Source organism: Brachyhypopomus gauderio, chromosome 5, assembly GCF_052324685.1.
Source record: "Brachyhypopomus gauderio isolate BG-103 chromosome 5, BGAUD_0.2, whole genome shotgun sequence".
In the NCBI taxonomy this organism is placed as follows: domain Eukaryota; kingdom Metazoa; phylum Chordata; class Actinopteri; order Gymnotiformes; family Hypopomidae; genus Brachyhypopomus; species Brachyhypopomus gauderio.
Genome location: NC_135215.1, coordinates 13,374,533 through 13,402,142, shown reverse-complemented (window position 1 = coordinate 13,402,142; position 27,610 = coordinate 13,374,533). Strand labels below are relative to the sequence as shown.

Below are 27,610 nucleotides of genomic sequence, written 5' to 3'. Positions count from 1 at the left end.
ATGAATGAGTGAACCGTTTCTTTTGGTTGACTCTGAGTACTAATGGTTTGCTAATGATTATTTAAATGATGGTTTATTGTATGTGCGATGTTTTGGTTTTACATTTTTTTTTTATGTTAACAATAATATTTTGAAAATGCCATTTTCCCATTTGCGTAGTGTAACCAGACTTCTCACACCAACAATCTGAGATTATTTGAGCAGTTCCAGGATGGCAAAAGAACTCGCAGTAGTTGACAGTCTTGACAGTTATGGCGGGAGTCGCGGGCATCTTGTCAGTGAACTCGTTTGCGTAAGAGCGCGTGTTCTAGACAAGCAGGTGAGGATCGGACCCTACGTGACGTTCAAGAAAGAAAAGAGAATGACGTGTAAAGAGGTGGAGACGAAACACGCCTGCATTTGCAGTTGCTATAACCTTAATTTGTAATTATTCGAACAACCAGTCTCTTGGCCAGTGCTGACAGCTAATGAGCGATCAGCGGGCTCGTGCCAGTGCAGGCTTGAGTGACTGAACTTTTATTTCCTTTTTTGTTTTTTTATCGGAAGGGGAGTCTGTATGAAAAGCAAAATGGATTCAAAGCGTAGCAAAATATAAGCAGTGGTAGGAATGAACAGTTTCGGTTTAGATTTTTTTTTTCAAAAAATTGTCAATAACACATATTACTAAGGTTATTTTGAACATAGCTGAATTAAAAATTAAATTCAAGCGATGATATTGTTAGCGTTGTTAGCAGCCCAGAATCTCAGCTATATGCACAGAGGACACAATGAAAAAGGGCGGTGGCACCCAGTGACTGAATACATCGGCGTTTTGATTCGGTATTAATCAGCGCTGTAAAAAAAAAGCAAGCGTTTCATAAAACGTCGACGGAAATGTATTATTTTCGTATTTAATTTGTTAAAATCCTTCTGGCGCGACGTTTGTTTTAAAGCGTTTTGTCGCTGTTTTTGTTTCGAGGTGCTGAAATTGTGCAGCATTTGATGGATAGCGCGCAGCTCCCCCTCCCTCCCCTGTGCAGCGCAGAGAGCACAGGGGAGGAGAGAGAAAGGGGGAGAGTAAAGAAGGAGAGAGAGACGGAGAGAAAGAGAGAGGAGAGAGAGGGGCAGAAGACAGCAGCACCAGTGTGACGGGAACAAGAATCAGCCTCGCGGAGAAGACAAAAAAGACGGTTGAGCACAAAGGCGAAAACATGGACGGAAAAGGGAGATTTCCGTTTAACGAGGCAGCGGAGAGGAGATTCTGGTCGTCTTGCACATAGTCGAGGTAAAACGGACGACCCTTCCCGTTTTTTTCATGCTGTGCCTGGAGAACTCACACGGCAAGATCGAAAGGCGGAAAACAGTTTTTAATCCGTCTGCAGATTCTGCCAGCTTGCCATGGCTGTTGCGGGGCGATGCAGGAGCATAAAGAATAACGTACCTCTCTGTTTTTATTTCATCGCTGTTTTTGTACTAAGTGGCCTTACAAATGCACAAATTCGATACACCATTCCAGAGGAACTGGAGACTGGGGCTGTCGTTGGAGATATCGTTCGAGATTTAGGGCTCGACCTGCGAAAGCTATCGTCTCGCCGGATCCGAATAAGCTCGGATAACGCAAGGCGGTACTTCAGTATCAACCACAAAACCGGTAAGCTTTTTGTTAGTGACAGGATCGACCGCGAGACGCTCTGTGAGTTCAGCGGCACCTGCGTCCTTAGCCTCGAGGTAGTTGTAGAAAACCCACTCGAGCAACACAACGTGGAGGTTGAAATTTTGGACGTGAACGACAACGCGCCGCTTTTCCCCAGAGATGAATATCAATTGGAGGTGTCCGAGGCGGCTCAACCTGGCGCCCGGTTCCCTATCGAAGGCGCGCAGGACTCCGACGACACCTCGAATTCCGTTCGCCATTATCGCCTCTCCCCAAACGAGCACCTTGCACTGGACTCAAACAAACCACCTGCTAATGGAAAGCACATTGAGCTCATTTTAAAAAAACCGTTTGACCGCGAGCTGGTCCCTTCTCATCAGCTTGTTCTCACAGCAACCGATGGTGGCACTCCCCCGCGCACAGGCACAGCCAAAATCAATGTGCGTGTTTTGGACACAAATGACAACGTGCCGAAGTTCGACAGCTCTGTATACAAAGTGAAGCTGCAGGAGAATTCGCCCCTTGGCGCACTGGTGATAAAACTGAACGCCACGGACCGGGACGAAGGCACAAATGGAGAAGTTTATTATTCCTTTAGTTCATACACGCCGGAAAGGGTCCGGCAGATGTTTAGCATGGACACAGATAGCGGCGAAATTCGCGTCAGGAACAACGTGGATTACGAGGAGACAAACAGCTATGAAATGTATATCCAGGCAATGGACAGGGGCCACGGGGCGGTAGCAGTGCACTGTAAGGTGGTGGTGGAGGTGCTGGATGTAAATGACAACCCCCCTGAGATTGTGCTGTCCACTCTCTCCAGTCCGGTGAGGGAGGACGCTCGGGCGGACGCAGTGGTGGCCCTGATCAGTGTTAATGACCGTGACTCTGGCCAAAACAAACATGTCACCTTAGACATCATCCCTCCTGACCTCCCCTTTAAGATAAAATCATTCCGTAACCACTACACTATAGTCACCTCTGCCTTCCTGGACAGAGAGACAGTGTCATCATATAATGTCACAGTTACCGCTGTCGATGGTGGAACTCCGCCTCTCTCATCTTCAATGACCGTGCGTGTAGATGTGGCGGACGTAAACGACAACCCGCCTCGCTTCGAGCAGACGTCGTACACTGTGTATGTCACCGAGAACAACGCGCCAAGTGCTGCCTTGTGTGTCGTCAAGGCCACGGACCCCGATGCCAACGAGAATGCACGCATCACCTACACGGTCCTCAGTGACAACAACCATGGGATCTCGGTGGGGTCATACGTGTCGGTCAAGCCCGCCACGGGTGAGGTGTACGCCTTGCGCTCTTTCGACTTTGAGAAGCTGCGCGAGTTTCACTTCCAGGTCAAAGCTCAAGACAATGGCGTGCCGCCCCTGAGCCGCGTGGCGACGGTATATGTTTACATCATGGATGCCAACGACCACGCGCCTCGATTTGTCCACCCGGTGGTGAATGTGTCTCACGTCACCGAGACCATCCTCCGGAATGCAGAGGCAGGCTTGCTGGTGACACGTGCACTGGCTTGGGACGGAGACGCAGGCCAGAACGCCTGGCTGATCTACACGCTGGATCACCCGCCCGACCTCGACCTGTTCAAGGTGCACGAGTACACGGGCGAGATCCGCACCACGCGCCGTGTCGTCGAGGACAACTCCACCGTCTTCAGCCTCACGGTGCGAGTGAGAGACCACGGCCTGCCCCCGCGCTCCACCTCCGCCGTCGTCAACGTGGCCGTCATGGAGCTCCCGCCAAAGGTGACCCCCGACCCCAAGCGCATCATCAGGCCCCACGGCGCCCTCATCTTCTCCAACGTCACGCTGTACCTCATCGTCGCTCTCACCGCCACCACCTTCGTCTTCCTGGTCACCGTCTTCGTCCTGGCCATCGTGCGCTGTCATGCCTACTGCAGCCAGCCGCACGCGTGCTCTTGCTCACCCTGCTGTGGCTCCAAGAAGAAGAAGCCACCCAAGGAGGGTGGAGGGGGTGGGGCCTCAGGTGGAGGTGGAGGAGGAGGAGCAGGTGGTGGTGGTGGTGGTGGTGGTGGAGGAGGAGGAGGTGGAGGCGCCAACCAGCAGCAGCAACAACAGGGCGTAGCCCTGCGAAGGGACCTCAAAGTGGAGCCTCACTACATCGAGGTCAGAGGAAACGGATCTCTCACCAAAACCTACTGCTACAAGACCTGCTTGACGGCCACTTCAGGAAGCGACACGTTCATGTTCTACAACATGGGCCGACCGCTGAGCGGGACCTGGGGCTCGGGGGCGGAGCGGTTCTTCACCAGCCAGAGTGGTCAGTTTGTACGCAGGCTGAGCATGCCGGACGCCACTGCCATACAGGTGTGTCCCTTACACACACTCGTCCGAGTGCCTCTGTCGTTGAGCCTCCTGTCAATGTGCCTCTGTGGAATGAGAAGGTCAGAGGTCTTTGGCTGTTGGGGACATTGCTGTTTTTCCACATGTGGTGTGGACCTTAAGGACAGTAGCAGAAGTGACATTTGGGTTTGTAAAGATAAATAGGTACAATGGATGTCTCGTGACATTTGAAAGGCACATTTTTGGTGTGAGGTCATGGATAAGTGGCTGCATGGGGATTTTCCCCCTTTTTTAACCTCCTTATTCTGCAAGCACACGTGTGTGTGTGTGTGTGTGTGTGTGTGTGTGTGTGTGTGTTTGTGTGTGTGTGTGTGTGTGTGTGTGTGTAGGAATGAGCTTGTTTCTCAGAGCTCCTTGCAGCTCTGAATGGCTGCATGTTTCTGATGATTCAGACTATCAAAGATTCATACGCCTCTCTCTTATGCAGAAGGCATAAAAGGGCTTTTCATCATTCGCACTATATAGTTGAGGAAACGCAGACTTTCAACCCTCTTCCAAACTCTCATTCTCTCCATCACTCTCCATCATCCGTGCTTGCCTTCCCTCTCTCCCTCTCTCCCCCCTCTCCCTCTCTCTATGTACACTGCACTGCAGTCTTCGGTAGCAGTACAGCTGGGTGTGTTATATTTAGAGGTGTGAAACTCAAGCAACACCCCAGATTTTGTGTTCCCACATTTAACACTCTCTGTAAAGATGCTCCAGTCTACTTCAGAATGAACTGAAATGGACTGGGCTGTTTTTATAACTCCATAGTTATTATTACCCAGTGACTCCTTTATAGTTTCTGGTTTTATGAGTGATATGGCCTCTCTGCCTTACACATTCCTGTAGATTATTCCTAGAAGTCTCAGAGTGACACACAAAGTTCTAGAGTTATAGTGTGATTTGTAGGTAGTAGCTACATTAATATTACACATCATTACATTGGGAACTTTTATTCTCACCATGTAAACAGGTATTTTCTGCTGTATTGCGCATGTAGAGTTGCTATAGTGATAGCTGTACTGTTACCACATAAAGCAGCCAAACACACCACATTGATATCATTAATTTTCAGAATACAAAGTCAGTAATGCAACCAGTGATCACCTGGTACTATAACAGGCGAACTGATCCAGATATGCCCATGATTACATGCATTATAAAAGTATTAAAATAAACACACAGATTAGTCCATGAAATTTTAGCTCAGCTGTTTCATTATGGTATTTTACCCCTATTAACTGGGTGAAGATTTATCTGTTTGCCGGCTGGTGCATGCCGCTCTTATTAAATGCTAGTCATGTTTGTTCTCTCTGTGTAATTAAGTGCCAATGGTGCATGGTTCCACGTTACCGCCAGCTGATTGGGTATATTGGCTTGGAAAAGGAAGGGGGATGTGATGTGATTGGTTGGTGCAGGGGTACGAGCACTGTATCCAGGCGAGGTGTGTCCACTCGGCAGAGAGAGAGAGAGAGAGAGAGAGAGAGAGAGGAACTGCTTGTAAGACGAGATCAGACCGAACCTGAGAGCTCGTTATCTCCCTCGCACCAAACGTACACAAGCACAGATGTGCTCACACGTTCCATCTACTTGCTTGTAGTGGAATAAGAGGATTGTGACGAGAGACAAAGACAACTGGGATAAGGGATGTCTAATTATTTCACTTTGGCCATCTGCCCATATATACACAGACAGAGCCAAATAAAACCCAGAAAGCTTAAATTCCAAAAGTGACACTTTCACCGGCAATCTGTGCCTGACAGCTGTGCGGCACAAAGTTCCTGAAAGGCAGCGCTGTGTTGAGGTGTTGGCTACTGCATGGGGACTGCTGATGACGGACGCATCCTTTGGCTTTGATTTTCATGCTTTGCAGTTTGTTAGTTTTGTAAAAAGTTCATTGTAAAAAAATGTTTTTGTTTGGCTTTTTGTTGTTTCTGTCTTGTTTCTTAGCAAGAAACCCCATTTTGGTTCTTTGGTTGGTTGGTGATGCCTGTATACACAGTAACCATTTTCACTTGATGACGTGAGTTAATGGTTATGATTATGAAAGCAGTGAGGACGTTTGTGTATGGGTATGGTGGAAATAAAACCCATTATGCAAAAGAGCAGCTCGTGCTTATTAAGTTCATGGGACACTTTGGGCTGAGTGTCTTCAGCTGGGAGAGGGTGGACACTGGCGGACACAGGGGGCGGGGTCAGGGTTCATTCTCAGTGTCTAGGTATGTCTGTGTTCCAGGAAGGAAAGCGGTCTTGGGCTGCCATGACAATGCAGATCCCAGATCCCATGTTTTGTAGATTTATTTTCCTCTGTATGAGATGTGCAGTTCTGCTGCAGGTGTAATGTTGATATTAAGCTGGACCCAAAGCAGATACAAAATGAGAGATCTGATGTATTGCTGAAACCCTGCACCTGTGACTATTCTGTATGTACTCTCTCTCTCTCTCTCTCTCTCTCTCTCTCTCTCTCTCTCTCTCTCTCTCTCTCTCTCTCTCTCTCTCTCTCTCTCTCTCTCTCTCTCTCTCTCTCTCTCTCTCTCTCTCTCTCTCTCTCTCTCTCTCTCTCATGCAGGTGCAAACCCAGGTCTGTCACATCAACCGGCCCCTTCCTTAGCTTCCTTTGCCAATACTGTATAACTTCACTGTAATTCGGGGTGCCTGTGTGTGTGTGTGTGTGTGTGTGTGTGTGTGCGGGCGCGCATGTTTGTTTGAGGGCCCCAGTGGTGCCTGATAATTCACTTGTCAGATTTGTGTGTTGGTGTGTGTCAGCATTTGCTGGTCTAACTTTGTCAGAGTGACTAATTCATGCTTCCCTCTGCAGAGAGATCATCACTGTCACCATAACGAATGAAGATATCATTGCAGCTCTTCCCCATGACTTATTGACCAGATGTATATTTCCTTGGTGTAATCCATATTAGTACTTAACGACTCTATCTTTCTCCATCTCTCTGTTTCTCCCTTTCTCCATCTCTGCTGCTTCTCTCTTTATCTTTGATGCAGCCCAAGGCTCCCAATGCTGACTGGAGATACTCGGCTTCGCTCAGGGCTGGAATGCAAAGGTACGGCCGTCCCCACCTCCCCACTCCCCACGCCCCCACCTCCCCACTCACCACCTCCCCACCTCCTCACTCACCACCTCCCCACCTCCTCACTCACCACCTCCCCACCTCCTCACTCACCACCTCCCCACCTCCCCACTCACCACCTCCCCACCTCCTCACTCACCACCTCCCCACCTCCTCACTCACCACCTCCCCACCTCCTCACTCACCACCTCCCCACCTCCTCACTCACCACCTCCCCACCTCCCCACTCACCACCTCCCCACCTCCCCACTCCACACCTCCACACTCGCCACCTACACACCTCCACACTCGCCACCTACACACCTCCACACTCGCCACCTACACACCTCCACACTCGCCACCTCCACACCACACCTCCCCACTCCACACATCCCCACCTCCCCACTCCCCACCTCCCCACTCCCCACTCCCCACCTTCCCACCTTCCCACCTCCCCACTCCCCACTCCCCACATCCCCACCTCCCCACTCCACACCTCCCCACCTCCCCACCTCCCCACTCCCCACTCCCCACCTCCCCACTCCACACCTCCCCACTCCACACCTCCCCACTCCCCACTCCACACCTCCCCACCTCTCCACATCCCCACATCCCCACCTCCCCACTCCACACACGTTTCCTTCTCCAGCGCCCGGATTGCTCTGCTGTTGAGCAGCAGCTCTCTCCACTAATGACCCACATGCTCCTATACACCAGTTTGAAAAAGATATGCTGTGGTTGTTCATGAGACTGAACACTACAACACCTAGAATAGAATCTGAGCCTAGTCTTCTGTACCTTGGTTCTGATAATAATGCCTCAACTCCTAGAACATCCAAAATACGAGTCCACTTTGCAAAGTGCTTTACTGTAGTTGTAGCTACAGCTAAAATGTTTTAAGTGTTATTAAGTCCCACCTTATTTTTGCACATATTAACAATGGAGAGGCAACTAGTCGCTTATATAAAAAGACCTCAAAACACTTGGGTACAGCGTCTGTAAAATAGTTGATATATTAAAATTGATATTTCATATTACATAACTAGCTAAAATATACCTGCTGTCTTGCTAATATTGAATGATATTTTCCAAGCAGCAAAAAACAGTTTTACTCTGTGCAAAGCAAACATGCTAGATTAGAAGTAATTACAGCATTTCTCATCAACATTACAGTAACAAAGCCACTAGCTAACATTAGTGAAAATAATTATTCTCAGATGTAATCAACTCGTATAATGACTTACATAATTACATGAATAATGGGAGAACAAAGATCATGCTTCACAGGCAAAAGGGTGTTTATTGTTATCTTCACGGCTAATACCTGCATGTACTGCTAATACCTGGATAAATACCTGGCTAGGTAGGTACTGCAGATATGTGTTGATGCCCTTTGCACAACTGTGATTCAGTAATGGGATTTAATCAGTCATTCAGTCAGTGAGTGAAAATACCTCTTTAATGCGGCTTTAGGTGCCCCATCAATAAAAATAAAAAACTTACAGAAATGCTGTTAACGGCATGTCTTCCTCAGCGCTATATATGACAGCATCATAAAGATGAATACATTCAGTAGAACATCTGCATTGGAGTAAACACCATTTTAAAAATTTTCACTACTATTCTACATGCTTTGTTCCATTGCTAATACTCGTACCTAATTTATAATGTCCAGTCTCCTGAACTTGATGTGTTATACTGGTACTGAATTCCCTTAAGGCAATGAAACTGGACTTGATTAATAAGTCTTACATGATCAAAGCAGTTCTCACACTCACTTAAGAGTCAATTAATGGCTTTAAAAAAAATTAATGAACCACGACAATGCCCAGCTCCAAGCTTGCCATTTCATACTGATGTATGTCATCAGCAAATGTGCAATATCAGAAAAGAAATTTTCTCCACCCTGATCCGACAGGGCCAAGGCCCTCTACTCCTAGCTGAAACTGAATAAGAAACAGGCATGAGCCAAAGGAATGGATGGAAGGATGGATGAATGGAGAGAAGAGAAGAGGATAGATGTGGAGAAAGAATGATGGAAAACAAATGAATGGATGGATGAAATTAAAGATTGCATTGGAAAACGTTGATTTAGAAATGAAAGCAGTTCATTGGGACATAAAAATTCCCTTTGCATAGCAGAAAAAATGCAGTGTATTAGATTACCCATGAGCCACTGGGCTGCATTGTGGCTCACTCAGGCTTGGCTAAGAAAACAGTGTTACCTTCACAAGTGTAGGATCACTGTGATAAGCCAGATTTATGTTGACAACACAGAGAAGTCAACTGGAAAGTAACCAGTGATGTGAGAAGCAGAATACAGCTGGACAACCAGCCTCACTATGCAACAACCATTGCAGGGTTGTGATTGAATAAATAGGTCACAGGCTCCGATAGAAGCATAACCTGGGGTCATGTTACTGTTGCTGTGGCGATGGAGGACACTGGAGATGGGGCTTACACAGCTGCCAGCAGTCTGTCTGAACAGAGGACACAGTGGGCGGTGGGATGGATGGGAAGTGGGATTTGAGCATTGTGTGTAGATGTGTGGACATGTTGCACGTAGGATCGTGCATGTTTCTTATAGGAGTTAATGTTCCAGGCAAATCAGTCAGTGTCAAATGAGCCTCAGCACAAAAAAACCTTCGATCCACCATCGTTACTTCTACAGTTCATATCAGCTTTATTATATTTGGCTTATTCATCATGGATATGACTGTTGAGCTTGTGGTCAGTTACTTGAAGGACATACTTGGGTCCATGTGCTTGCATAGAGTGGTTTTCTAAAGGTTTTGCCCTTTACAAGCTAAATTATTGTTCCAAATGATTGTAAATACTTATAAATACAGAATATTTAAGTATTTTTAAATGAATGTATAAAATAAGAGTTTCCTGTAGTATTATTATGTTTTCAGATATTCTTTCAGGTGGTTGAAATGAGAGAAATTACTGAAAAGCAGCATTAGAGCAGCAGGAAATAAGATTTGAGAGAACTGTAGATGTAGCAGAAAACCCGCATAAGGTGGGTAGAGGTGAAGAAGGAGAAAGAGGGTTGAGCAGTAGATGAGGATCATGTATTCAAGTCAGTGTTTCTCATTAATAATGGATAAAATCCATCTCACCAAATACTGCTTTGCAGCCCTTAAGATGGCCTCCACACTTTTCAGCACACAAAGAACAGAACACACACACACGGCATATCGGGCTTACAATTACATCCTATTTTATATGGCTGAATATACTCCACACAGATGAAGGTAAAATGTCCCCCAATGTGTGGTGGTGATGGGAGAGGCATACAAACAGCAGAAAAAACTATTGGTAGGAACTGGTAGAGATGGGGGAGGTGGTAGAGATGGGGGAGATGATAGAGATGGGGGAGGTGGTAGAGATGGGGGAGGTGGTTGTGCAGCAGCAGTAATGGTCTGACCTTGGGACACTTACATTTATCAGACATAGACGTGGAGGAAGAGGGAGGGGGTGTGAGGGAGAGTGAGACCTAAAATGGAGGCCGTTGATCACCCTCCCCACCATTCCACACTTCTGCCACTCACTCGCGCTGTGATCTCTTCTCATTTGCACTTATACATTTTTTTTTGTTTTCTATTTCATGTGCCTCATCAGTTAGGTCTGTTTCCCCCTGGAATCGGCATGTTTTCAGGGGTTCATTATTTCTCTATATGCAGCCATTTTTGCAAGCATATGCAGCATGGAAAAAATCAACAATGTACAGGACATGAAGCTCTGGTGTTAATGTCCATCATTCACTTTACTGAGCACCTACAAAAAATCTATGTGCTTCTTCACAACAAATTATGTTTTTTCTGCAGTATTGCAGAATTAATCATACATTAAATATAATCTAAATATGTTTCGTTTAAACATATTCTGTCTACATTTTGCTCCTTTCTTGATTACTGTGTTTGAGAGGTGAAAGTAGGCGATCACACATGACTTCTGATTCATACACGGAAGTGCACCAAACTACACATGCACAAATGCATTTTTAATTGTTTTGGTTGGCCATGTTTTAGGGTTGTGTGAGGTTAAAAGCATGACTCACTCTCAGACATATAATTAAACTCTCTCTCTTCCTCATGCTCTCATGTGCACGCGCGATTTGCCTCAACAGGCCCTATGAAAACGGATGGTATGAAACAGGTCTTTAAAAGATGTGATATTGTATTCAAGCTCTTGAGGAGAGAACATACAGATGGAGCCAGATAGGCAGTCAAAGGTAGTGTAGAAAAAGAATCTCAGTCATTGTGATTTTCTAGTCTGCACACAATTTTGTAAAGACGTTAAAAGTTCAGTTCGGTTCCTTTTGGTCAGCAGTCTATGCAGTTAACATTTATGAGGCCTAAATTTTGACTGAAGCATTTAATCTATATGACACCTATGCAAGTGTTAGCTTAGCATCTGAGCTACAATCCTCTCTAACCTAAAACCTTAGATATGGCGTAAAATGTGAATGTTATTGTTAATGTGGTAAAACAAACCTGGAAGTGTCATGCAAGTGCTAATTATGCCAGCTTAACTGAAAGAGGGACCCAGAGTGTAGTGCAGATATGAAAGAGACAGCATTGTCCATCCACTCTACTGCCATCAAAGCTGAATGATTGTGTAACAGTGGTTAGACCACACCACCCACAGTATACAACAACACTCCATTTCATGAACTCTGAAGCAGGCTTTCAGCTTAGACTCAAACACTGAGACTGGGATCTGAACTCTCTCAAATATATATATATATATTAGGGGTGGGACGCGATTAAAAAAATTAATCAAATTAATCGGAAGCTTTGTAATTAATTAATCGAAATTAATCGCATTTTAATCGCATTTCAGTATTTAACATGAGAAATATTAATTTAAGTTTGAATGATGAATGAATCAATGAACATAATCATAAACTTCAACATCTTGTTTATTTTTCCACCAGTCTACTACAAAGACCAATATATGTGTAGTGTGCAGAAAACAGTTCAGAACATTGGAAATTCTGACCAAAAATGTTGTTTAATTTAGGGAGTTTTGCTCAGGATATTGGAAGAATTGAAGTAAATCAGAAGATGTTTTTTAATACCATTTTAGATGGTAGACTTTCTTTAATTTCCCAGGCCTCTGCCATAGGCATCTCCATAGTGCCTAGAAGTGGTCTTCTGCATGCTCAAAGCAAATGACTGGATCTTCATCATCTATAGATTCATCATCTATAATATGAGCTGTCACACCAAGATCATTCTTGTTGCTAACAGAGGTCCAGTGATCCCCAGTCAGAGCCACATTTGTGGCACTCTTCACAATAACCTGTTTTAATTCTTCCTCATCATACAGCTGCTGGATTTTCTTCGACATTGTCTTTCTGGGGTGAGTTTCCCAAAACGTTCTTAGTGCCAAGTACTTCGTCACCTCGTTCTTACGTACGAGGTTAAGAAGTACTTGGCGCTAAGAACGTTTTGGGAAACTCACCCCTGGACGGTAGTTCGTAACTTGCATCAGTTGACGCAATTCGCAGCGCTTCTTGTAAGCATTTATCTTCGACCACAGAGAGCGGACAACACAAATAATGTGACGCATCATGTATAAACGCGTGCGGAGTCGCGCGCTACGGCCATTCGCGAAAGTTTAATCCAGTCTTAATGGTCCAATGAAGGTCATTTAAAAACCAGGACGTTTCCTCACAGGATGTGAATTACGGACGTTTGGTCACCCTATCGTACTAGGAATACATTTAGCAGCTAAGTTATCATTACTGACCTGCGCGTTAAGCTGGGCGTACACTGTGCGATTTTTGGCCCATTTTCAGCCGATTTTTCACTCGTTTCGGCTCAATCGCGTGTCGTGCATCGTATAGTTTACACAGGTAAACGAGGAGCGATTCACAACTCCCGATCAGAAATCGCAGCGTCGCAAGAACATCAAACATGTTTGAAATTCAAATCGCTCCTCGTGAGAGTATCGCACTGTTGAAGCAGCTCCACGAGCCGACTCTCCCTGCGATTTAGTCGTACAGTTTGAGCTGGAGCTGAGTACACGATTTAAAATATCGCAGTGTACGCCCAGCTTTAGCCGCAACATGTTTTGCGTTGAGGTGGTAACGAAGGGTGGAAGTGCTCCTGTGATAACCGAACTCCTTCCTACATAAAGTGTAAATAACACTATTTTTGTTTGTACTTCCATCTGAAAGTTTCTTATATTTAAATTTCCCATCCACCAGCGTAGCCTCTTCAGTCATCTCCATCATGATCATCTTATTGTGTGTCCATAATCTGTATGCCCGGAACTCGCGCACTGAGAAACATTCCACGGTGCAAAAGTGTCTCGTCCGTTAAATGCGTTAAAATGCGTTAATTTTTTTAGTGCGTTAATTTTCCTGTAATTAATTAATCGAAATTAACGCGTTAAAGTCCCACCACTAATATATATATATATATATATATATATATATATATATATATATATATATATATATATATATACGCACTGAAGTACAGCATAGAGGCACAAATCATGATCATGGAAGAACCAAATCAAGTACTAGCACTAGGTTGTATGAAGCAGGGATGTATCAGACTTTGCAAAGGATCCTCTGAGACGATCCAGTATCTAGCAGCTGGATGCAAGAAACCGTATGCTGAGTGACACAATTAAAATGTAGAGTGTGCATGCAGGAACATATGTGAGCTGTACATCCCTGAGTACAAGCAAAAGAAAGTGCAGAGCATCGGAGAACAAGAAGGCTCAGATCCTGCGGGACCTCCCGATCCAGACAGACATGCAAGTAGTGGCAGACTAACCAGACACCGTGATGATGAACAAGATCCAGAACACAGCAGTGATAACAGAAGCAACAAAGGGAAAGAAGGTGAAAAGTTTGAATAATACCACAGACTGAAAAAGAAAACCTTTGACATTATAACACCAGAGTTAACGCTGTGGTGATGATGCCACTTGGTCCTGTGACCCCTAAGTAGGAGGAATCCTATGTCCAGATCTCATGAATGACATCAGTCTCAGTCCAGAAGAGGGCAATCCTAGAGACAACAAACATACAGAACCACACCTTCACATTCAAGACGTCCACCAGAGCTCTGGGAGTTTGAGACTGGAAGACTGAGGCAATATTTTTTATGCCATAAAAGCCTGATGTAGGTGATTGATGTAGGTGAGTCAGAACATAATATACAGTACATTGGCTTTGATACTGAGGGGCAAGAACATTTAGAGGTTTATAGGTCAAAGTACTATTTTTAATTGTTCTGACTAGACTCTTTCTCTACCCTATCTGAATTATTCAGAAAGATGATGTCACCTAGGTGATGAAGAAGTAAACCATGTAATATGTGCCATGTAATAATATGTTGTGTAACTTGTTACTCAATGATAAAGTCATCAGCAGTGGTAGAATGTACATGGAAAATAGCCACAGACTTAGAATATGGCCTTGTGGCACACCTAAAAATTATTATTACTGAACATGCAGACAATTCATCATTTACAAACAGACTGAATCTGAAGCGAAAGAGTCCAATTCCAATAACCCTAGATGTTTCTTTTTGGCCTGGTGGAATAATGTGATTGTGTCATTCATTCATTCATTCATTTGGAGCAGGAGATCAATGAGATCATCTCAGTTTGCTGAAGTAATGTAAAGGATTCAAGCTAATATAATCTCGTGGAAGGCATACAGTGGTGCCCAGATCAGGCAGTTTCCTAGATCTTCCTAGATCAGGCAGTTCCTCTAGAAGGAATGACTGAGTAAGTCTGGTCAGAGAGGTTCCCAAAAGGTCAGTGTCAGCTTTGAAGTAGCTACAGGCCTAAATCAAACGTATTACTGTTCCTGTGTAAATGTGACAGCTTTATTATCAGCAATCCACCACCCCAGCCTGAATGAAATGGGCACATGACTTCTGCTGTGATTTGCTAAAATGTGTGTTTTTGTGGCTATGGTGATGTGGTCAAATGAAACCAAACTTGAACTTTTAGCTGAAAAGCCAAACACATATAAGATTAAATCTGGCAGAACTCCAAAACATCATCTCATCCAAGGAATATTATTCCTACAATAAAGTACAGTGTCCATTGTATACTGCTGAGATACAAAATACAGAGGAAATGATGGAGCCCTCAGCTAAGAAAACGGGAAGACGGTTTATCTTTGAGCTTGACGGTGTGCCAAATCAAAACAGCTATTTAGCAGCAGGAAGGTGATTTTGCTTCATCAGAGCCATGACCTAAATCCCATATAAAGGTGCTAATAGCATCAAGGTCATGGCTTTGATTCCCAGGAAGTATGCATGCTGTCTGCTCATAATTGTATGTAAATCGTTCTGAATAAGACCTCCTTCAATTATAATAGTTACCATGCTGTTTGACTGAGGTTCAGTCATTATTTATGGACACGCCCACATAGAGGTCAACTTGTAGGTTCTTCAGTGATCAACTCAGCCCTACATAAACACCACATTCTGGATTACAAGAAACCAGAGCAGTGCCTTCCCAAGAGGAACGAATGCATTTTTGCCTTAAAAGGACAGGAATGTCCTCAAAAGTAACCCAATTATATGGTGATTTCTGAGCCCCACTTAAAAACACAGAATCACTTGCATACACAAAGGAAAATGTGTAGATCTCAAAAAGGAAAATTAGACACACAGTGGGAGAAGAGGAAAAAGAAAAAAAATTATAACCAAAATTCATTTTAAGAACAGGCATTTGATATGGTAGAAACAGCTTAGCAACCAACGATTGTCTGTCTCTGTATAAAAGTGTAAACAGTGTCTAGAACCTGCTAGAACTAGAACCTGATCCTGTATTATTCCACACTTTGACTGCAGCTGTGAGTTTGCAGAGATAATCCGTATTTTCAACACCTCCCTCTGCTCATAGACACCCACTCATTGCCCTTTAAATATTCCAGATACATACTAGCTACTTTGTGTTTTAACATTTCTCTGTGTTTATATGAATGATGACTCTTTCAGAAAATCTCTTGCAGCATTAAAATTTGATTGCACCAGACTTTTAAAACCCCTAATCTAGCAAGCGATGTAAATATGGATTTGGGATTGAAGTATAATCCTTAATATCTAATCCAGGCCTGTGTATTTTGACATTTAGGAGGGAACTACATCTGGTCAAGTCAGGCATACACCCCTATGAAACATTCATATGAAATCTCACTTACACACTCACACTCACTCACACACATAACACACAAACACAAATTCATGCTTACTCATTCCTGTTGATTTATAGCCTAGGTTTAATTTCAGTAATGCTTGTACCACCAAAACAATCTTGAACCTTTACAGAAGCAGCAGTTTTGCTCGGACTTTGTTCCCACAAGTTCGAAGACGAATTTGTCTCAAGTTAAACAAATTCAGGTCTCGAATTAAAGCAGCATTGCACTCTACCCCATCAAGAAGCAAAGTCCAGATCCAATTAATATTATGTATTACAGGTCAGAATTTGGTCCAAATGCACAACAAAACTATCTGTGCATCTTATAGTAAAACAACATTCAGGTAGGCTGCTGTAGACCATCTTTGATGAGAAGCATGCTTCTGGTACAAATGGAGCAGTTGTAAAGTAATTGCGTAAGTGGTGTGAAGGGCAGGATATGTTGGAGAACACGGAGAAGACGTGCGCTTCATTTGACGTCCATCTGTGCTACTGCAGTGTCAGTATGATCAGTCTGGTATGAGGACTGTAGTGCAAGATGACTGAGTATTGAACACAACAATTTCTCCTGTGTGTGTGTGTGTGTGTGTGTGTGTGTGTGTGTGTGTGTGTGTGTGTGTGTGTGTGTGTGTGTGTGTGTGTTTGTAGCTCAGTCCACATGGAGGAGTCATCTGTAATGCAGGGAGCTCAAGGGGTTCTGGTGCAGAACTGGCCCACTGTTTCCAGCGCAGCAGGTAAGTCACCACCACGCCTGAATCTGCAGCCATTTTACACCCGTTTCTACGTGACTCCAGTGTTTACTGAGCTGTACGGAACCTGTAGTGTTAACTCTGACCTGGTGTGACTGTGAACAGGAAGAGTGTTTAGTCTACCATGTTACGTCTTCATTAAACCCTCAGGAATATCACTCTGTTACACTCCCTGTTAATGTTCTCTGTCTCTTTCATCTTTTTCTCTCTCACTTTCCCTCTCACTCTCTCTTGCACTCTTTTCTGTTCTTTCTTAAATTACCTCTAGCCCATCTATGCTCAGTATTCTATCACTTTTTCTCCTTCTTCCTCTCACTCTCTTTTAGCGTTCTACTTCTGCAGCTGAGTAACCTCTCAAATAAACTGGTGTAAAGGTTTTAAATAGTTACACAGAAAACCAGATTATAAAATAGCTATGACAGAACTGAGATGTTAAAGAATTAATTCTTACATGACACAGAAAACAGTGATGTTAAACAATGTTAATGAAACTAAAATGTTTAGCGTTAAGGTGTCTTTTAATTATATTACAGTCTACCAAAATGAAAGGTTATATTACTGGTTATATATATCTGAAAGAGTTGGCTCAGACAACACATAGCCCATTTTTGTCCTACACTGCTTGATCATAACGAGCAAAATAGTTGTAATACGAGATCAGATTTTTGCTCTATAGCATTTTCACGTTGTTCAGATATTAGGCATTCATTTTGATTTAGTACATTTGTCTGGACTACATGTCTAACCTTGGTATGGATGTGGTGGATTTATGAAAAGAAGAGAATGGATTTCTCTTCTTCTGGCTGAAAAAATGCAATATCATTTATCAGCAGAGACGGGTTATGACACGATTACAAAGGACAGAGATGGTTATCTGTGCAGGGATGGGAGTAAATCCCAGAAGAGACAAGGGGGAGACAAACATCAACCACACAGCAATGATTTGATTAAGATAGCAGTGCTTACAGTGATCAGCATAACACTGTTCAAAATGCACGCACTCACACTCACACACACACTCACACTCATACATATTGGAAACGGTCATTTGAAGTGATTAACCCTCAATATTAGATTTATTCAGTTTCCATGTTTCTCATTTACTCTCTCTCCCATGCTCTCCTTCTCTGTCTGTCCCTCTCTATGCTCAGGAGAACGTGTTATCTGCCTCTCATACAGAGCAAAGACCCGGTTATTATTCACACAGCCAATTAGAGTCAGTCAAAGAAACTGAGGCTGCTGACAGCGAATAGGACAAAAGATGAGCAGCATCAACAGCAAATAAGCAAACAGCAAAGTTACCCAATAAGATACGGGAATGCAGTCTTAATAGCAAAGAGTGAACTTGACTATTCTGTGGAGTTTATATTCAGTTTATAAATCTGGTCATGGTGATGGAGAAATTTAAATGATCTTTCACAACCAGATACAGGCTCAGTGTTATGTGCCTCTCCTTTAATGTGTGAGAGCACTCTGGGTCACAGGGGTCATAAGGTAATATACCAGGTGGATATTTAAATAATTAATGAACATTTAATTAGAAAATCAGCAGAGCAGAAGAGTAATCAGTGCGCATGCTGAGTTTCTACAGGTTGTCCTGTAGAGTTGTGCTGTGATTCAGAGAGAGAGAAAGAGACAGAGAGACAAAGAGATGGAGAGAGTCAAAGAGACATAGAGAGGCAGGGAGAGGCAGGGGAGGGGCGAGGAAGAAGTGGAGAGAAAGGCGGGGTCTGAAAGAGGGAGGGGCAGGGGGAGGAAGAGGTGTGGAGAAAGGCGGGGTCTGAAAGAGGGAGGGGCAAGGGGAGGCAGAGGTGGGGAGAAAGGCGGGGTCTGAAAGAGGGAGGGGCAGGGGTAGGCAGAGGTGGGGAGAAAGGTGGGGTTTGAAAGAGGGAGGGGCAGGGGGAGGCAGAGGTGGAGAGAGAGGCAGATGATGGTGTTAGAATGAGCACAGGAAAAAGACCCAAAAAAGCTTTTGGTACAGTGGACAGCTGAGAGAATAAAAGACAAGATAATTACTTACATAACTGTAGAATGAGAATAAGATGGAGAGAGGACCTGTAGACACAGGGAATGAGAGAGACAGAGGGAGTGGGAGAGACACAGGGAATGAGAGAGACAGAGGGAGTGGGAGAGACACAGGGAATGAGAGAGACAGAGGGAGTGGGAGAGACACAGAGAGTGAGAGAGATAGAGGGAGTGGGAGAGACACAGGGAATGAGAGAGACAGAGGGAGTGGGAGAGACACAGAGAGTGAGAGAGACAGAGGGAGTGGGAGAGACACAGGGAGTGGGTTGTTGAGGGAAAGCCAGTGCAATTACTTCAGGGATGATGGAGCAATTTGTTCTAATTAAGTCTGTGCTGATGACTTGAGAGAGCAAAGAGTGTGTCTTTGAAATGGCCAAGTCTCTTTGCTATAAATCTTTTCCTCACCCCTTCTCTCTCTCTCTCTCTCTTTCTCTCTCTCTTTTCCCCCCTTCTCTGCATGTTCATTGATTACCTGTCTAGTCTGAAGAGTTACAGTACAGTTCCTCCAGTGGGAAAAATCAGGGAATAAAGTATGATTGGGGGAGTGACCTGTCAGTCAGATAACATAGTCAGCTGGTTTGCTGCCTATAGAGAGTGAGTCAGCATGTTTGGAGTGATATTCAAGGGGGTGTTGTGGGCCTGCAGGCAGTTCCTAGGGAAAGCAGGTATGCTTCATATATGTGTATTTTGGCATGATGGAAGTTTGTAATATTCTGTAGATGCTGGTAAAGGTTCTGATCTGCAGTGACAGTGTGCCATTTGTTTTATTAAACCGCATCATGGAAAAAACCAGTCTCTCTGTGTGTGTGTGTGTGTGTGTGTGTGTGTGTGTGTGTGTGTGTGTGTGTGTGTGTGTGTGTGTGTGTGTGTGTGTGTGTGTGTGGGAACAGATGGGAAGTGCTGCCCATGCCCAGATTAACAGAATCACATTAACTAAATCAGGATATAGCCCAGGCCTCTCTCCCTCTCTTCTTTACTCCTTCTGTCTTTCTGTGTTTGAGTCTCTTATGTTTTCAAATTCGTTACTGTTCTGTATGTTTCCACATTTATGAATAATATTGTTAATGTTTTGTTTTTTGTTTTTGTTTCTTCCTGTTTGCTGGTATCACTTGAGCATTTAGGGATCAGAGTTACAGAGATTGGAGAGAAAAGATGAGGGCTACTGAGGAGAGACTGGTAAAGACAATGACGAGGTGCTAGATGTGGAGAGACACGTGTAGAGAGTGATGATAAATGAAAGGAGAGAAGAGGTGAAAGGAGTAGAGGAGGGCGGTTGTGAATGCTTCTGTTGCTAGGGGAAAACAGTGACTCTCAGAGGGTGGGGGATGCAGAGAGAGAGAGAGAGAGAGAGAGAGTGATGCAGAGAGAGAGAGAGAGAGAGAGAGAGAGAGAGAGAGTGATGCAGAGAGAGAGAGAGAGAGAGAGAGAGAGAGAGAGAGAGAGAGAGAGTGATGCAGAGAGAGAGAGATAGCAAGGTCTAGCAGTATTATTCTCCATCAGTGTCTCTGCCACAGCCACTGGAAGAGGCTGTTTCCACAGCAACCATTCATACCCCTGCTCGGAGCAGGGGGGGGGGGGGGGGGGGGGGGGGGTGCATGTGGTGCTGTTCAAACCTAAAAACAGGCGTGGCAGATGGAACCTGAAACACAGGGTGTTGTGTGGAGTGAATAAAACAGGATAGATTCAAATGAACCAAACAGAAATAAACAAGAATAGGTTAATGCAATTTTGTATGTGTAAAATTGTGGTCATGAAGATTAAAGGTCCAAAACTTTGACTGAATGAGGCAGGAAAAATGGAGGAGAATAAAAGAAAAATAGCATAAAGCAAACGAGTGAAAGCAAGCTGGAGAGAGTGGCCTACATCACGCTGTTTTGCAGGTGCAGTGGACGCTGGTCTAAAACAGCTCTTTCTGCATCAGTGGATGAGTGCAAAATGGCCCACACCTGCAGAGAGAGGCAAGGAGAGCTGGAGATATAGAGAGAGGGAGAGAGGGAAGGATAGAGGGAGAGGGAGGGAAAGAGGGGGAGGGGTGGGTGGCCATGACCAACCCTTTTCTGGCTACTTAAAGTTCATCACAATAGGAGTGCCAACCTGTTCAGCCCCGAGGCTCTCTGCTTTCTCAAAATACCATATGCTGCACACAAACATGTTTAGAAACCTTTGCCAGGTTCTTCAGGTCCGCCTTTATCTATTAGGAAGTGTTATCCTTCCTTCTGTTTCTAACACCTTAGTAACACATCAGCCTGTATTACAGGTAGAACTAAACTCATACAGATACAGAGAAAAATTAGACACTAGACATTCCTGCACTCACCCTACCCCACCTAACCCCCCCCCACACCCCCCACCCCAGTCTGTGCAATCTGTCAAGTTTTACCATGATAGCAGAAGCAAGATTCGCCTGAGTATATCTGTTATCAGGGACACACAGATATATTCATAACATATACATACCAGACTGCATTAAAATGTAGCTGTAGTATTGTGTGCTGTAATGTACACATGATTGATTGCTGATCATGTGCATTCTTGCATTTCAGCAGTCAAATCTTTCTTATTCAACAGATAGAGAATGTTATATATTTTTAATGAGTCATAAAGCCCTGTACTGTGCACTTGTTACACGCAGGTGCTTTCAGACTACACCAGCACTCCTGTGTGTTTGTTCCGTCTCTGCTCCTGGGGGAGGGGGGGTTCAGAGCAGTCCGTCAAATCTGCAACCTCTGCAACATTTCACACCTTCCAGATTGTAGAGCCGGCAGAGAGGGAGACTCACATTACACCCGCCCAGCTCTTCCTCTCCACTCCTCATCCTCCTTTCCACAAACTACATTATGTTGCTCTGCATGAGAGAGAGAGAGAAAAAGGCAGAATGAATTAACTGATGACGAAATGAACAAATGAATGAGAAGGGTGTGTGGTGATTTGATTTGCTCTTCATCACCTTCTTATGAGACCAGGGTCTTTTTTTCTTGTCTGCTGTTATCGTACTTAATAAAGGGGGAGAGAATGAGTGACATGGTGTGGGGCTTGGTTTCTTTATTAGTATTATTACTCCTGCATGTCCAGACAGGGTGGACAGTCTTCAGGCGGGGGGGGGGGGGGTGTAATCAAATGGGTAGTGAGTTTGGTGCATAGTCATGGAGATATAGAGGGAGAAATAGAGGGATTTTTTGTGAATTAACTGTCTTGTTGCTGAGGGAATTTGAAGGTTAACCATTCCCCAAAGACCTATAATGCATCTGCTTATCCCTCTGCCACCTTCACCAGTACTCTCTCACACACACTCCTTCATGCACACTCCATCACATACACACAGTCTGTTTGTATGAGTTTTTACAGAATCCATTTCAAAATGATGTTACACATTTTTCTGTCTGTTACTGGGGTGGGGTCTTGCAAAATACCCACTAGTGTGCACCCTTGGGAAGACACTTTTATCAAAACCATCAACAACCACATGCCACTGATTGGCTGTTTCCAACTCATGGACCCACAGACCCCTGGTGGGAAAGACTGTTCTCACTCACACGCACTACCACTGATGAGAGATCTGCTGAGATCGACTAGATTCACGTAGAGTGCATTTCAGTCTAATCTACCCCATCTATATCAAATGGTAGATTAAAATGGACATGTTTCATATTTTTGCTATTTTCTGAAAAAAACAGACCCCATTAACTGACAACAAATTTATAATTCTTGTTAATATTTTTTATTTATCACTTGGATGTCAATTTAATGCATGTTTGTAAAGCAGTTTATAATTTTGTGGTTGATGAGGATGAACCTTATGTTCTCCTGTATCAGCTGTGACAAACACATGCTCCAGTTCTCATTATAGACTTCTCAGAATACATCTTTTAGGAGCATTAACTCATTTTTTTTTAAAGTTAACTCTTTTTAGCCCATGATCATCTCAGAAAGAGAGAGAGAGACAGAGAGAGAGAGATGACATGTGGAGACCTCAGTCTAAGGACAGATCCTGCTTTCAGACACACTCACTCACACCCCAGTGCACTCTTTCTCATAAACACCCTTGCAGTAGTACAGGATAAGGGACTGTGTGTGTCCTAAAGACTTTTGCAAAGTAGGTCACAGTTGTGTTGATTAATGATGACTGGTATATCTCAGTAGTGGGGTGTAGAGGTGTAAGGTGGATGTGTGTAAGCACACAGACCATCTATCTGTCTGTGTGTTAAGGAAAGAGAGAGGTGGAGAAGTGGATATGTGGGCTGCCCGTATGAGGTGCTGTACTACAGCTCCTTCTGCGCAGAGCAGAGCTGTGTTGGAGTGCTTCATACAAGCAGAGCTGTGTTGGAGTGCTTCATACAAGCAGAGCTGTGTTGGAGTGCTTCATACAAGCAGAGCTGTGCTGGAGTGCCTCATACAAGCAGAGCTGTGTTGGAGTGCCTCATACAAGCAGAGCTGTGCTGGAGTGCCTCATACAAGCAGAGCTGTGTTGGAGTGCCTCATACAAGCAGAGCTGTGTTGGAGTGCCTCATACAAGCAGAGCTGTGTTGGAGTGCCTCATACAAGCAGAGCTGTGTTGGAGTGCCTCATACAAGCAGAGCTGTGTTGGAGTGCCTCATACAAGCAGAGCTGTGTTGGAGTGCCTCATACAAGCAGAGCTGTGTTGGAGTGCCTCATACAAGCAGAGCTGTGTTGGAGTGCCTCATACATATATCTGAGACAGCTCTTTTCTCTGGTGTTCTACTGAGACAGTACTAATATATGGTGAGTGAGAGAGAGCAGCCTCAGGCTTGGAGACACACACACACACACACACACACACACACTGTGATTCATGTTAACACAGAGACAGATTGTGTGTATGTCTCTCTCTCGCTCTCTCTTTCTTTTTCCTGCATAGTTGCATGCACACACACACACACATAACCATTTATTCTTGAGCTTTGTATCTCATGTTGGTTTTGCATTTAGTACACTGATTCTTCCTTCACTCATTGTGTGCGTGTGTGTTTGTGTGTGTGTGTGTGTTCACATAATCTTTACTATTAGCATGTGTTTACCTTGGTTTAAATGCCACCCTTTCTTCTATGACCTTTCCCACTTCCCACTGTAATGGTTTGGCCCTGAAGAGAGAATATATCCCGTCAGTGCCTGTTCTACTTTGTGCCATAGGCAGATACTGCATGCGTATCACACCCCTCTAAGAGGAAGCATTCACACTAGCACCTTCGCTTTCAGGCTGAAGTCTGTGAGCAATGCTGTGACTCAAAAAGATATTACTTGACATCATGATGGTTGTTGCCTAGGGAGATGAAAGCAGTTCAAAACTTCCCATTCCCAGCTGCTCATAACTCCTGTTCTTACACTCTTGATGGCCATTGGTTGGAGGGAACTCTAGACCTTTGTGACAAAATGAATGGTATTAATTTCTTCTTCTTCTTCTCTCTCACTCTTTCTCTCTCTCTGTTGCAGAGAATGAGGGCGGGGAGGTATCTCCACCCGTAGGTGCTGGTGTGGACAGTAATAGTTGGCATTTTCGGTATGGCCCAGGAGGGGCACCTCAGCACCTGAAACCCGGCGAGATCCCACCTGAAGCCTTCATCATCCCAGGGTCTCCTGCCATCATCTCCATCAGACAGGGCCAGGACAGCGATGACAAGAAGGACGAGGCCAAGAAGAAGAAGAAGAAGAAGAAGGAGAAGAAAGACAAGAGAGAGAAAGGGAAGGATGATGACGAGTAGGGACAGAGAAGAACAGTTTCAACAGATATGTTTTAATAAGACAGAGATCTCAACAGGAATCTGCATGAAATGAAAAGGCGATAATGTCACTTCTAGAGGATATTGCATCATTTTAACCCACTTCTCATTTGATGACTCATGTTGCATGAAGCCACTAATTAAGATCTTTAAACTGGCTGTGAGTCTCATCCTATCAAAGTTGGCTCTGTACAAATTAGTGTTGACCCTATTCTGTTTAATTATGTCATTGATGAGATTGATTCATTTTCGGCCATTCCCCACAGTGTCTCACCAACAACCTGTATTGAGAGAGAGTGAGCGGAAGAGAGAGAGAAGAAACAGAGAACAAATATCAGGTTATCACGCCATCCTCCTTATTTGTTCAGGTTGCCGTTGACACCTCTGTCTTATTCATCCTCAGTGGGTTTTGTTTTTCGATCTTGTCAGAGAATGAGACAAAATCGGTTTTGAAAAGTTCAAAAGCAGTGTGCCACTTCTGATGTGCTAAAGGACAGAAAGGAAAAAATGTGAAGAAATGATCCGACAAAATGGTTGTGGGGGGAAACGAGAACCATGATGGGAAGTGGGACACGCGGCTGGTGTAAATATGGCGGCCCACGGAAAAGCCGCCCGCTGTGCTGTAAAACGCAGTGATGATGCTAAACTTGCTTCTGCTTGCTGTGTTCTCTGTCTCTGTGTCCAAGATGGAGGAGCATCTCAGACACATAAGGGACACTAAGACAAACCTGAAGGTCTTCAAAAGAGAAAAAAAGGGCACAGTCTGGGAGAGAGAGGAATCGTTGTTTATGTATACGCAAAAAAAACATGCTGAATTGTGAAATGCAAGCGCTTTTTGTTCATTTTGTTTAGTGTTCATTTTGTTTAGTGTTCATTTTGTTTAGTGTTCATTTTGTTACTAGCACTCTTTTGCTGCCATGTATAGATGTATTATTTGAAAAAGGACTCCTCCCAACCCTACACACACACACACACACACACACACACACACACACACACACACACACGCACACACACCACATTTCTTTTTAAACAGGGTTAAACAGAGCTCCAGTATTAGGCAGAACCGCGGGATCAGGGAGCAGCGGATCCAGCCCGGGCTTATGTAAATGTACATGTAAATGTACGTAGTCTCCCATTACCAAGAGAGGTGTGTGTGTTTTTCTGCCTCTCTCCTTTTCACTGTTGTGCGGGACTAAGGGAAAACTCAAAGTTCTCATGACTGTACATGTATAGAATAGTGCTAGCTTTGATGAGAAAAACTCTTCACCCTCTCATCTCCTCGAAACTCTTTTACAGTGGCCTAAAGCTTATGATGTGAATGTTCTGTATCACTGAACCCAAGCTTGTTTTCTTTTCTTTGAACCTTGAACTTTGACCTTTAAACCTATTTCTGTGCCTGCTTTCTCAGCCCGTCTGAGGGTGTGATCATGTCTTGTATTACATACCCTTGCCTTTCAGCCTGGAGGGCTAACACACTCTCAGTGCAATTAAAGAGCAAGTATGCATTCCTGAGTTTTGTTTTAGCGGAAAGGGTGGTGTTTTTTCTTTCTTTCTTAAGCTCTGTTTTTATAAGCTTTAACTGATCTATATTGCATCTGTACAGTGCATCTTTTGTGCTATTTCTTTCTCTCTCTCTCTGGCTCTCTCTGTCCTGGGTTTATCCTCTGTTCTATCTGAATGTTGGGTAGGCTAGCTCTAGTCATTGTGGTGTGCTCACATAGCATGGAGTAATGCTGATAAAGCCTGTTAAACCCCCCGACAGGGAACAGAGGCAGCTCTGAGAGCTCTGTCAGATATGTACACAGTGCTTTAACCAGTTAACATCGCTCATCTTTTTGTCTGTGTGTGTGTGTGTGTGTGTGTGTGTGTGTGTGTGTGTGTGTGTTAATGGGGTGTGTGTGTGACCAATGTTGACTGCTTGTCTTTCACTGCTTGTGTTTGATATGGGGGAAGGGAGAGAATAGACCTGGCAAAAACAAAGGGTGGAGTTTGGCCAGGGCGGGTCATGACGTGGATGGGCAAAAATATTAAATTACAAGATTCTCATTTGAAGTTTTCTTCATTCACATAGGCTTGAGTCAGAAGTCTAAAAAGGACTCAAAAGATTACCAGGTAATTGCAGTATGCAGTCTGCCAGACAAAATGGACTTTACTCCACCCCAATCTCCAATCTCTGCCCTTTTGTTTTTTTTTGGTTGAGTGGCAGTGATGTGCTTCTGCTCTGCTGCTATTGGTTCCCTCCCCTGCCTGTCTACTCTGTAGCCACACCCCCAAAACCCATGGCTCAAACTGACGTCACAATCGCTCAGCTGTGACTGCTGCATGATCTAATCAGAAGGAAACGTACTATATAGAGATATATATGAATATAGATATAGATTGTTATGATTTAACTATTTTGTTTATGATTTTTCTCCATTACTCACACAAGAGATTTGTGTATGTACTGTTTCTGCCATGCATTTGCATATTAAAACCCTCCGCAGCCACTTAAAGTGGACATCTATGATGTTACTAAACCTTCTAGTTATTTGTAAATGCTATCTAGTGTGATGCCCTGAAGCTTTTGATCAGTCCTTTCCTTACCTTTCAGTTTTTGGTTTTCAGAAACTAAGGGGAAAAAAAAGAAAAAAAGACTTGTGTCTGGCTTTGACATTCTAATCTAACACTCTATTATTGTAACTGAATTATTATGTAACTATCTCTTCTTCACCCATTTAAGAAAAATTAAAAGTAAAAAAAAATTTTTAAATCCATAAAATGGAAAAAAAAAAAGAAAGCAACCGTATGTAAATTCCGTATATATGTAGTGTATGCTTGTGAGCGTTCACGCTGTCATTTTTTCTCA

At 44.0% G+C, this 27,610-nt stretch overlaps 1 protein-coding gene across 1 annotated transcript; it reads left to right on the top strand.

Moving 5' to 3' along the window:
• Positions 1–981: 981 nt before the first annotated feature.
• On the top strand, positions 982–27,610 carry pcdh2ac (protocadherin 2 alpha c). The gene is made up of 5 exons (XM_077004529.1): positions 982–3,654; positions 3,700–3,981; positions 7,000–7,058; positions 16,899–16,984; positions 24,473–27,610. Exons 1-5 carry the CDS (start codon positions 1,378–1,380, stop codon positions 24,739–24,741), a joined length of 2,973 nt encoding a protein of 990 aa, XP_076860644.1. The 5' UTR covers positions 982–1,377; the 3' UTR covers positions 24,742–27,610.